Consider the following 12,509-nt stretch of genomic DNA (forward strand, 5'->3'; position numbering starts at 1 on the left):
AAATCTGAGCCTTGGTCATTCCTCTCTGTGATACGTTTGCATAAAATGAGCTTCAGTTATTTAAATAAACAGCAAACAATGATTAAAAAAAACAAAACAAAACACTACAACTGTTTTCATGAATTTGTGGCATAACACGTGTTATTTAGGACAAATCTGTCTGAATTTTCTTAGAGCCCATTGTAAAAGTCTGCTCTGGAGCCCATGGGCGCTACCATCCGCCACTGAAGGAGCATAATCTTCTTTAACACATTAGGGAAAATTCCAATCAAGCAGTTATAATTTAATGTGTTGCTTTTCAAAATAACAGCCTCAAACCAGACCATTTACAAAATCTACAAGAAAACGTAAGAGTAACATTACTTCACAATTATATCACTCATGTAGAGGTACAAAGTAGTGGTCCAAGTACTTGGGAAAAGTAGCCTACTACTCAAGTCGGCGTAATTTAAAACTTAACTGTCGGGATGCAACATCTGATTCATAATTTGAAGTTAATGTAATTTGAAGGACAAATCCACAAAATCTGGTATTTTCAAAGGATAGACACAAAAATGAGACAAACTAAATCATATCTGAAAGAGCAGTGCAAGAAACACAAATGTTCAAATCACCTCTTACTGTCAAGGTAAAGCTTTTGTCATTTGTAGATTTACTCACAGTGGGAAGAAGAACTACAACTTTTACTCAAGTAGAGTACTTCTATTTCAATAAAAATATTATTCCACTATTAGTAAAAGTATGATACTAGAAATGTAGAAAAATACAACTTGTTTAAAAAGTTACTCAAGTAAATGTAACTCAGTGAATGTAGCTGAGTAATACCCACATTTGCATCCATCCAATTAAACATAATCTTCCTTAACCCATTAATGCCCAATCATGTGCTATTTGCTGTACTTTTCCATGAAGTATTATTTTTCATGAAAATTGTCAAAAAGTACATGACATTATCAGTGTCCTTAGCTGACTCCACCAGGTCAGTGTGGTGTATTGAAAAACCTGTTGAACACCTCCCCCTCAGTTTCTATATCAGGCCAGTCAATTACAATGAGGAACCCAAGGTCTAATGTTTTTAAGAACGATTACTTAGTTCCATCATCTGGATGGATGTGGTGAATATAAAGGAATCCAAACAGCTGATAAGCCACAACACATTTATTATATGTAAAGAGATATGTTTGCACTATAAATATTGCCCTATAACATGGTACAACATTCTATCTCACCAACATGTTTTTCATCCTACTCAGGTCCACTCAGACCAAAATAAAGTGAAGTAATTGCAAATGCATTTATCATTACTAGAGACTCTTAACATGAGGAGTACCAAAAAAATCATAGTCCTGGGTTAAACTTTACTACTTTTATTTGAGAAGATTCTGGGTGTCATCTTCTCCTTTAGATGTAACTTCAAGGTGTAACTTTTACATGACCTTCTTCGGTCTTGTGACAATTGACACAATGTGATATTGCACACATTTCATCCTAATCCTTTATTCTTTCAGAAATACTGAAAATACATTGAAAATACACACAATAGTAAATTTAGAGCTACATCATTTTTTGGTGGTCACAATTGTGACCAGTGAGTTGAAACGGAGTTTTTACTTGAATGTGCTTTATTTTGAAAGTCCAGAGCTCTCAGAAAGCAGGAAGTGCTTTTCTGTTTAGTTGGACCAGTTTTACAGTGACACTTATCACTCTGTTTATCACTCTTTGTTCAAACGGGTGTTTCACCAGCTGCCCTCTCAGTGAGTAATACATTTTATTAAGTTCAAACTAGTTTTTAAAAATTCAAGAGTTACTTTAATTGACTAAAAAGTTCTACAAAATGAAAAGATTACAACCAATGCAAGAACATAGCTCAGTTTTGAAGATTTGGAGAGATGCATTTTCTTGCTTCATGTTGCTGATACCAGTATTAAGCCAGGAATAAACCAGGACTAAACCAGAACTAAACTGGGTTATAGTAGACTAAAATGGGACTAAAGTAGGAGTACACCAGAAGAAACTGGGACCACACCAGGACCAAATCAAATCCTGGTTTGAGCCTAATTTAGTCCTGATTTAGACTTGGTTTGGTTCTGTTCTAGTCCTGGGGGTTTAGTTCCCAGTTTAGTCCTGTGGTCTATGTGCAAACCAGGGGTAAACCAGGACAAAGGCAGAACTAAACCAGAACAAAAACTAGGACAAAACCACCTCTAAAAAAACAATTTGCATGCCTTACAAACTGTCAGTGGTGGACCTTAAGTGAAAGTATTAAAGTTCATCTTGAAAAATGTATACATTTTTAAAGTATTTTGTGCAGATTTTGAGGTCTTATAAGGCTTCAGATGTACTGATTTTAGTAAATATTTGAAACATACTGAATTAATATATTTTACTAGCTAGTTTTAATTGTAAATTTTAGAACAGTACTTTACTACTTGTACTTCGTTACGTTCCACCATTGCAAACTGTTATTACTCCAGATAACAATTAATTATTAACAGTCAACAATATAGTAGTTGACCTGTCACAATTTCAATGATTACTGGTTACAGCCCTATGTAAAGACAGTTTCAACAGCAGTCATCTGGAGAGTGTTTTTTTGTGATCAAGACATTTCAGCTCCCAACAAAAAGCCATTTTCAATCTGATGGAACTGGCATGAAGCACTGGGTATTTTATCCTACACTGAGTTTATTAAGTCCAGCCCCAAAGGGAGGAGTTTTAGAGTGAAGCTGACATGCTCTGCTTACTTCCTAACATCATTGTGGGCCTTATTCCCCTTTTGTGTAATGGCTCTTTCACCTTCCACCTTCAGAATTGTTAAATACCTGATTAGCATTTAATTGACATGTTCTTTGTTGTGTTCAGTTTTATGCAGCTAAACCCTGCTACAGCGCTATGTTAACAGTTCAAACTTGTATGGTCCTCACTCATGGTTCAGGATTGAGTCAGAAATGGAAACAGGGCTTTTAATGTTAAGTGTCCAGAACAATGTCCCTGTCTCTCTCATATGAGTCACTCCAGATCATCGCAACTGGCTGTTTGTAACACATTCAAGGGAGGACAAGGAGAAGTCTGTCTTTATTTTTACTTCATGCAGCTCACTATCCTCTCCCTGACCTCCATGAGTGATGGACAAGAAGGGTTGAGTGTTTTGCCAAAGGACATAACTGTAGTAATAGTTGAGGAATTGCAAGTAAGCATTAAACAGCAAGGAGCCATGAGTTATGCAGTTTTACGCACGATGCAGTCATATAACAGTTTTCCTCAAAATGCTCTGTTCTACCTTGTGATGTCATGAAGTGTTAATAGCTACCTTTTACCTTTAGTTCAGTAGAGATCGGCAATTCCAGGGCTGAAATGATCAAAGTGATTATAGTGAAGGTGTGTGGAGCTTAGAAACAGACATTCTCTAAATTCTCAGCATATCCTCTGGAGATGGGGCTTAGTGTCTCATGTCAAAGTCAAAGCTAACTGCTGTGTGCTGTATTGTAATTACTGCAAATATTAAGCTTAAGCGATTTAACTGTTGTTGTTTTTTTTAAATACAGTTAACTAATACATTTATTTATTAATCTTTTTTGTTTGTCTAAATATTATAGCTCAATTTTGCCAAGACTCAGTTAGCAGACTTGTCCCAAACCCTAAACTTACCTGGTCCTAAATGTAACCCTAGCTCTAACCTTAACCTGATTATGAAAAAAATATATTGTTAAAAATCAACATTTGCAAGCATAACCACTACCACGAAGTGACTGTTGTTTGGCATAACTGTGTTTAGGTGGAAATGGTGCCACTCAGATGTATAAATTGAAAGTGAAAGAAAAGCTGGATGTGGTTTGTTATAATTTTAGGGCTAAATTCGCTTTCAAAAAGTCAGTTCTTTGGACCTGGCAACAGCAGCACAGGTGAATAGGAAAAAGTGGGTTGACGTGGTTGCAATTAGTCCCACCCCTGGACAAAATGCCAAGATTTTAAGGAGTCCTGACAAAAAACACAGTGGAGCACTTCCTGCGTTACCACTTAATGACATCACATGGTGGAACAGTGTTTTCTGTTTCAAACACTCTGTTCTACACAAACTCTAAATATGCAGGGCTTGTGCATTAAATATGTGTAAATAAAACAAAACAGAACTCCAGTTCCAAGAAACAAAATTATATCATGGATCAGAAAATAGCGTAATATAGGCCTTTGAAAACTGAGCTGGAAGACAGGTCAAGAATATGGTGCAAATTGTTGTTTAACTGCCAGATTGTAGATTTGTTGAACTGGTTTATGGTTAATCTCTGTAATTACTGGGCCTATCTACATGAACCAAAAACTGTCACAAAGTTCAACGTCTTCAATTTTGTAGGTGGTCTCCAAATCCCGTCATGTCTTCATCCAGCCCAGACTCCAGAACTGATCCTGGTCCAGATCCGGTCATTTATGGACAGCTCTTTGTACTTGGGTGAGTCTAAATTTTCACAAAGCATGACATGTGTGAAAGGGGGTGAAGAGTGGGCAGTTTGAAGTTTATAAAGTTACTTACTTGGATGTGAGCAAAGTAAGTAAATAAAAAAGCAAATATGACATATGTAGAGATAATTCCATAACTGTTACTTAGCAACCATAAGGTTACCAAGGGCCAAAACTTGTCCAAAATTGAGTAATAGTAATGAGTAGATCTATGTAAACCCTCAGTTGTCCAGGTCTGATCCATAGTTAAAATCTGTCAACTGGACAAATCGTTGTAGGAGTGAAGACATTTCACGGCTCATCCAAGCCACTTCTTCAGTTCTGGTCAGATTGCTGGTGGACACTGCCTTATATCTATCTGAAGGGAGAAGCTAACTACACTGAAACTGTAAACACCTATTGTCTCCAGTTTCAGCTGAAACTACCCCATTGTTCTGGGTCTGAGGATGAAGTTATAGATGGGGGAGACGTTATGTCTAGGGCCTCATTCCTGTTTAAGGAAAGATTCTCTTTCCTAACAAAAATAGCTTCTTAAACTCCCCTCTAAAACCATTTCTTTTCTCTGACTAAGATCTGTACCTCACTATCTTCAAAGGAGCGGTTAGTGTCTTTGAGATGGAGATGTATGGTGGACTGGGGTCCAGAGGAGCTCTCACGCTGGTGTTGGTACATCCTCTTATGGAGTAGCGGTTTAGTTTCTCCAATGTAACGCTCACTGCACTCTTCACTACACTGAATGGAGTAGACTACATTACTTTGTTTATGGTTCGGGGTTTTGTCCTTTGGGTGAACCAGTTTGTCTTAAAGTGTTTGTAGGTTTGAAAAAGGCAGGAATCTCATACTGTCTGAACATTCTCTGAAGTTTTTCAGACACACCCGCTGTGTAAGGAATGGTAACACCTTTTCCTTCTGGTTTCAGAATCCCTGTTGTCCTGTTTTTTAGTTTTCTTAGATCTATTGAAGGTCCACAGGTGTGTCTGAAAAACTTCAGAGCCACAAACAAAGTAATAGTAGTTGTCTACTCCATTCAGTGTGATGAAGAGTGCAGTGAGCGTTACATTGGAGAAACTAAACAGCTACTCCATAAGAGAATGTACCGACACCGGCGTGAGAGCTCCTCTGGACCCCAGTCCACCAAACATCTCAATCTCAAAGCCACTAATCGCTCATGAAGACAGTGAGGTACAGTGAGCCTGTCGTAACGGCAGGTGCAGGAGCATACCAAGGAATGCAGGCTCGTGGCAATTTTACAGTGTTTATTTACAGTTTTGTGAAATAACAAGAATAGTTCATCAAACACACGGGAGGCAAACCAGGCGGGCGGAGTGGTGAGCAGGAACGGGGAAAACCAGGACCGGACGAGGACAGGATCAGGCACAGGACCAGAGCAAGCTAAGCGGGGGTAGTCCAGAGTGGACACGGAGACAACCAGGGCCGGAGCAAGACAGGACCGGAGACGAGACCAGGGAGGGTCGAGCAGGAGTAATCCAAAGAGCGGGAGCCAGGGTAGGAGACGGGAAGCAAGCCAAGACAGAACAGGAGGCGAAGACAAGGAATGGACTGTACCGGAGCTGGAGCGCAGGCTCAGTAGCAGCAACGAGCGAGAGAGCAGGAATCTGGGAAGCAGCAAAATCCGGTAAGACACAAGTAGGCAGGTAACAAGATACAAACTTGAGCAGGAACATTCACGTTTACATGCGGACGGTCTGGCTCCGAGTGTCTTTTGCCGAGCCCTCATATACTCGACAGCAGGTGGTGATGATTGCGCTAAGGCGCTCCAGGTGCGCACGGGAGGAGTACGAACTCCGCCCAGCTCCGGATTCAGACAGGTAGGGGAGGGGGAGAGCACACAGGGAGACAGAAAATGCAGGCATCATGATAGAGCCAGAGAAAAGAAATGGTTTGAGAGAGGAGTTAAAGAAGCTTTTTGTTAGGAAAGAGAATCCTTCCTTAAACAGGAATGGGGGCCTGAGACATAACCTCTCCCCCATCTATAACCCCATCCTCAGACCCAGAACAATGTTAACAATAGCAGGGTCATTAAGGGCTGAATAGGGTAGTTTCAGCTGAAACTGGAGACAATAGATGTTTACAGTTTCAGTGTAGTTAGCCCCTCCCCTCAGATAGATAAGGCAGTGTCCATCAGCAATCTGACCAGAACTGAAGAAGTGGCTTGGATGAGCCATGAAACGTTTTCATTCCTACAACTTTTTTGTCCAGTTGACAGATTTTAACTTCGTCTTTTGCTAGTAATGAGTGTACTAATAAAAGATGGAGTTTTCCGTGTTGATGACATAGGTAGAGGGATTCTGTTTCAGAACTCAGCACTACTTTATGTATTTGTGTACTTTTCTTCTTAACTTTTTTTCCTCAAAGATCACTTAAGGTGTACTTTATTAATTCTGCATTTGACCCATCCTTCAGTGTCTCTGGGTTAAGCCTGTCAGGAGGAGTGGGACCCATCTCCAGATCTTGCACTAATCTTGGTCAGGACAGGTCAGCTAGAAGATTTGACCTATTGCACATGTTTTGGGTTTCAGGTGTAACGGTTCGCTTCCAAGAGGAGACACGGAGCGGATGAAGAGTAGGTTTGTTCTGCGTCAAAGGGAAATGCCAAATGGAGTGAGACCGAGCACCGTGCACCCATCCTACACGCCCCAGGCCGCCAAGGTACTAGGGTTGTCAAAAGTATCGAAATCAGGTACTAATCGATACTAAAATTAGCATCGAAACTAGACTAGATAGTATTGATACTAAAAAAGTCACATTCACGGGACAGAAATAAACCTTTCCTGAGTAGCTTGAGAATTATCTTGAGATGTATGAAGACATATAGACTAGTATACACCCTTGGACCACTATGGAACTTACCTGGATGACTGAGGAATTACACAAATATAAAGAAAGTACTAATATTATATAATATTTGTATTATTTAATGTTGAAACATGCAATTGTGTAAAGAAAGAGTTTTTTTAAATTATTATTGTGGTATCAGAATCGGTATTAAGTACTGAGTTTGAGTTTTGACTTGAAGATTGAGTTTTAGTATTGTGGCAACACTACAAGGTACATGACCACACACAGCCAAGCACTTTTAACTACGGATGATACAATATGGATTTCTTCAGCAAATGTGATACCTGATACTTGTCTCACTGCTGTCTGTGCAGGTGGTGAGCAGCCGTCTGCAGCACAGTATCTCCTTCAAAGTGACTCACAAACACACTGTGGTGGTGGAGTATGTCCCAGACAGCAACACTGATCTGTTCCAGGTTTGAACCCCCAACCTCCAGACTGCTACTTTGTACTACTGTGTTAGGGTGACCAAATTTTCAGAATTAAAAACTGGGACACACTGGATTGAGGTGGTAGGTGATGATAAAACTATGAAAAGAATTTGTAATTAAGAACATTATTAGGCATTTGGTCCATTCTCAACTCACTTGTGAATCAGTAAATAAGATGAGAGAGCAATTAAAATTTCTTTAGGTAGTTCTAAGTAATCTGAGATTTGCAGGACAAGTATCACCTGCTTGTCTCCATTGGGACTGATAGGTTTAAACCTATCAAATACTGTGGAACATTCCATCCAAAGTGGAAACCTCCACATAGTGCAGCTTTGATGAATTGCCATACACCTGATGCTATGAAAAATCAGCTTTTTTACGATTTAATTATCAGAGTTTTCTGATTATGTAAAAGTAGCAGTTTTCTGTTGCCTCTCCAGATCGGTCGTTCCACTGAGCCGCCCATAGACTTTGTGGTGACAGGTGCCGATCCTGCCGCTGTTTCGAGGTTCTCCTGTCGAATCGTCTGCTCCAGAACGCCACCATACAGCGCCCGAATTTATGCAGCAGGGTTTGACGACTCCAACAACATTGTCCTCGGGGTACGGATCACTAAACACTAAAATATATCACTTTTTTGCATTGTCAAACTATAACAGAGACTTTATAACACCAATCAGATGTGGTTAGTACTCAGTTAAACTTATTCAGTTATATTTACTCGAGTACTTTTCAGCTTACTTTTACTTCTACTTGAGTTATATTTGTATTAAAGTAACAGTACTCTTTGTTAAGTAAAAGTTTTGGTTACTCTTCTCACTGTGAGTAAGTCTACAAGTGACAAAAGTAAAAGCCAGAAGTTAAATTTGTCAACTTGTAGTATTGAAGGCGTTTTGCTGCTCATTCAAGCGTCTTTGGTTGGTGACAAAAGTGACAAAAGCTTTATATTGACAATATGAAGATTTAAACATTTGTGTTTCTTGCACCACTCCCTCAGATATGATTTAGTTTGTCTCATTTTTGTGTCTGTCCTTTGAAAATTTGTACATTATTTAAGGTTTTTAAACCTTCAAATTACATTGACTTCAAATTATAAACCAGATGTTACTCTTGCTTGATTGATTTCTTGAACCACTACTTTGTACCTCTATGTGAGTAATAATATTTTGAAGTAACAATACTCTTACTTGAGTACAATTATTGGCTACTCTACCCCCTTGTTATGTCTATCAATTCCCTCTCAACAAAACAAGTATGAACTGCTCCTCTGGCTCTGCTCTTGTCTTATACACATGTCATTCTTGCTTTTAGAGGTCCTGTACCTGATTTTTTCCCCCAGAAAAAGTGCTTATAAACTCATCTTGGTGAATAATTAGGATGCTCTAAATACATAAGATAAGGGAGGAATAACTTTGGACAACCTCAAACTGCAAACCATTTAAAATCAACTAGTTTTGTTTCCCAGGTTAAGGCAATAAAAATCAGGTACAGCGCCTTTAAGCATTTTTTTATTGTTATTAGGAGAAAGCAGCGAAATGGAGAACAGCTGACGGTCACATGGATGCTCTCACCACAAATGGGGTTTTGGTCATGAATCCTGGTCCAGGTTTTGGTCTTCAGTCTAAACCAAGATCATCTGAGCCAGGGTCATGTGAATCAGGGTCATCTGAGCCAGGGTCATCTGAACGAGGATCATCTGAACCAGGGTTGTGGAAGGAGGTCTCTGTATGTGGAGACATCTTCACCTTGAGAGAGACACGAGCTGCCCAAAAGAGAGGAGCCAAGGTGAGAGTATACACTTTTTACAATGCAATTTTGTATTTTTGACATAAGAAATGCTGTTGAATAATGAAAGTAAGTATTTTAATAATTCAATAATTATTTAAAAAGTGCAGTATGTAACCTTTATGGTAATAATAATAATAATAATGCATTAGTCTTATATAGAGTGTTTTAAGATGCTCAAAGTTTCTGTACAATTTTGTACATTATACATTCACTCCATATGCAACAGTGGTCCAGTGGTTAGAGCAATGGTCCCCCAATCCAAAGGTCAGAGGAATGGTTCCACAAATCCTGCATATTTAGGCTGAATTCTTCTCACAGTAAACACTCCACCTTGTGATGTCACGTAGTAATACAGGAAGTGCTCCTCTGTGTTTTTAAAATCTGCACGCCTTCTCTAGAACCGTTTGGATGTCTGGAATTGATATCTGGAATCATTTGAATCTCTCCTAAACAAAAGTAAAAGGAGCTGTTAACTTGAAAACTACTGCTTCATGACATCACGGGGCGGAACATTTTGATCTTTAGAGAACAAAATGTTTTAGGTAGACTTGTAACGGGTATGTTTTTGATGAGGCAACAGCATTCTAACGTGGCTTAAAGCTCACAGGAGTCAATTTTGCATAATATAGGACCTTTAATACTAAAACAGTTTGATTCCTGCTTGTGTTGTACGCCTCCTGCAGGTGAAAGGCGAGTCTAACCTCCTTGTGGATGGCTCTTTAGTGGATCTGTGTGGAGTGATGCTGCTGTGGCGTTCCACAGAGGGTCTGTCCCTCAGCCCAACAGATGCACTCCTCGAATCCTACAGACAAGAACTGAACTCGGAGCGGCCGCAATGTCCTGTGGGATACTACACTCTCTCCTTTCCCTCTAGACCTCCACAGTTAGACTTCCTAAAACCAGACCAAACACCCGGACTTAAACTTGACCCAAAGCAGCCCTGGGTCTACATGCGCTGTGGCCACGTGCATGGATACCTCCGATGGGGAAACCAGTGTCCCATGTGCAGGACTAACAGTGTGTGTGTCCCATTATGGTTAGGTTTGGAGCGTGGATTCTATGTGGATTCGGAAAAGCCAACTCATGCTTTGGCTCCCTGCGGTCATGTGTGCTCCCAACGAACTGCGGAGTACTGGAGCCATGTGCGTATGCCTCGTATGCAGGCTCCAGTCCACGTGCACGCTTCTGAGGATGTGCACGGCTTCCAGGCCTTGTGTCCGTTCTGTCTAAAGCCGCTGGACACTCAGACTCCATATGTACAGCTCATTTTCCAGACCCCATACTAGACAGTAGGTACATTTACTTGACAACTGAGTAATCAGATAACGCAATAGTTGGATCTAATTTTGGTCTGTGTTTACATCTGATTATCAAAAAGACCTGGTGACATGTGTGAGTTAAAGGCCCTTTATAACACAAAATTGACTCTTGTGAGCTTTAAGTCATGTTAGAATGTTGTTACCTCCTCAAAAACATATCTGGAGTTGTGTTTTGTTTCATTCACACATGTTTGAGTAACCCTTTATTATTACTCTGTCTACATCACCAAAGCTCAGAATGCTCGATTCCACCTTCTGATTTCATGAACTGGTAGTTTTCAAGTTAATAGCTACCTGTCACCGTTTGTTCAGAAGAGATTGGCAGTTCCAGGGCTGAAATGATCCAAATCATTCTCATGAGTTTAAAACAAAGTGCAGCATTTCCTGTATCACCACATGACAACATTAGGTGGAAAGGATTCAGCCTAAATATGCAGGATTTGTGTGTTAAACATGTGTGTGTTTTTGATGAGGAAACAGCATTATAACATTGATAAGAAAATACCATAATATAGGCCCTTTAACCAATTGTTTTTTTGAGAAACTGTTATATTTGGGAGACAAACTACAATGACTTTTTAAATAACTCTTTAATTTGACATTTTTTACATAACTTTCCTTGTTGAACAGCTGTAAACATACAGAGTAGAGCTGAGGAGAGACTATGTCTCTGATCTAGTCTGGGAATGCCTCGGGATACCCCCAGAAGAGCTGGTGGAAGTGTGTGTGGAAAGCAAAGTCTGGGCACCTCTGCCCCAACTGCTGTCTTCACAACCCTGCCTCAGAAAAGCAGAAGAAAATGGATGGATAGACATGACATTTCAATATTCTGATAAGTACAGAAATTAAATCAGATAAAGATGAGATTGTTGGCATGAATGTAAACTTTGCCAGTGGTTCTCAGGCAGTGGTTCATTCTTCAGAGCCCCTGCATAAGATGTTGCATTTAAGTTCATCATTTTACATTTTATACTTAAAAAAGAAGAGAATAACTTTTGTTCATTGGTGCTGACAGAGAAGACGATGGAATTTGAGCCATTTTTTATGTGAATAATCAGAATTACAGAGATATATGTAATCAACTGAAGGTGTTGGTTTTGCATAGCATTACTATGTTTAACATTGTCATAAACATTTTTTCTTATATACGGTATTTATATTTCATGTCCTTGATTTCCTTCTAATGGGCTCATCTTGTTTGCTGTGTAGGGCAGCAATAATAAACTGACAACACTATAATGAAGTGTCTCATCTCTTCCACACGGTTTCCATCTCAATTCAACATATTGTAAGATTATGGTTGTCTTGATACTTGTAACAGGTATATAGATATATATTTACATAAAATTGACCTTTTTTATTACAGTTTTGCTCATACCTGGTGTTTGATTTACTATGCAGCCTTAATCCGCCAGTCTCTTCTTCTGTGTTTTTCTTTCTTCTTGGCATGGTCGCTGCCCTTGGTATAAATTCAGGGTTTGACCGCTGACCTCTTCCCAATGTTGGGAAGTCATCTATTGTATTCTCATGATTTAAGTGCCCTTTTGTTAATATTTTGCCTTTATTCATATCTGCTCCTTAATGTACCACATGTTTCACAAAACAACTCAATGCAGAAGTGGACTGGCACACACATATTTGGCAGGCCTTTGTAAAT

At 39.5% G+C, this 12,509-nt stretch overlaps 1 protein-coding gene across 2 annotated transcripts; it reads left to right on the plus strand.

Annotated features, from left to right (window-relative positions):
• The first annotated feature begins 1,696 nt into the window (after positions 1 to 1,696).
• On the plus strand, positions 1,697 to 12,080 carry LOC117378992 (E3 ubiquitin-protein ligase pellino homolog 1-like). Of its 2 annotated transcripts, none has more exons than XM_033975712.2 (7): positions 1,697 to 1,754; positions 4,352 to 4,447; positions 6,996 to 7,125; positions 7,629 to 7,730; positions 8,186 to 8,347; positions 9,267 to 9,530; positions 10,217 to 12,080. In XM_033975712.2, exons 2-7 carry the CDS (start codon positions 4,371 to 4,373, stop codon positions 10,817 to 10,819), a joined length of 1,338 nt encoding a protein of 445 aa, XP_033831603.1. In that variant the 5' UTR covers positions 1,697 to 1,754; positions 4,352 to 4,370; the 3' UTR covers positions 10,820 to 12,080. The 2 variants fall into 2 exon arrangements, with proteins under 2 accessions (XP_033831603.1, XP_033831610.1); XM_033975719.2 differs by having other exon boundaries at positions 11,483 to 12,080.
• Positions 12,081 to 12,509: the final 429 nt, after the last annotated feature.

Source organism: Periophthalmus magnuspinnatus, chromosome 1, assembly GCF_009829125.3.
Source record: "Periophthalmus magnuspinnatus isolate fPerMag1 chromosome 1, fPerMag1.2.pri, whole genome shotgun sequence".
Lineage (NCBI taxonomy): Eukaryota > Metazoa > Chordata > Actinopteri > Gobiiformes > Gobiidae > Periophthalmus > Periophthalmus magnuspinnatus.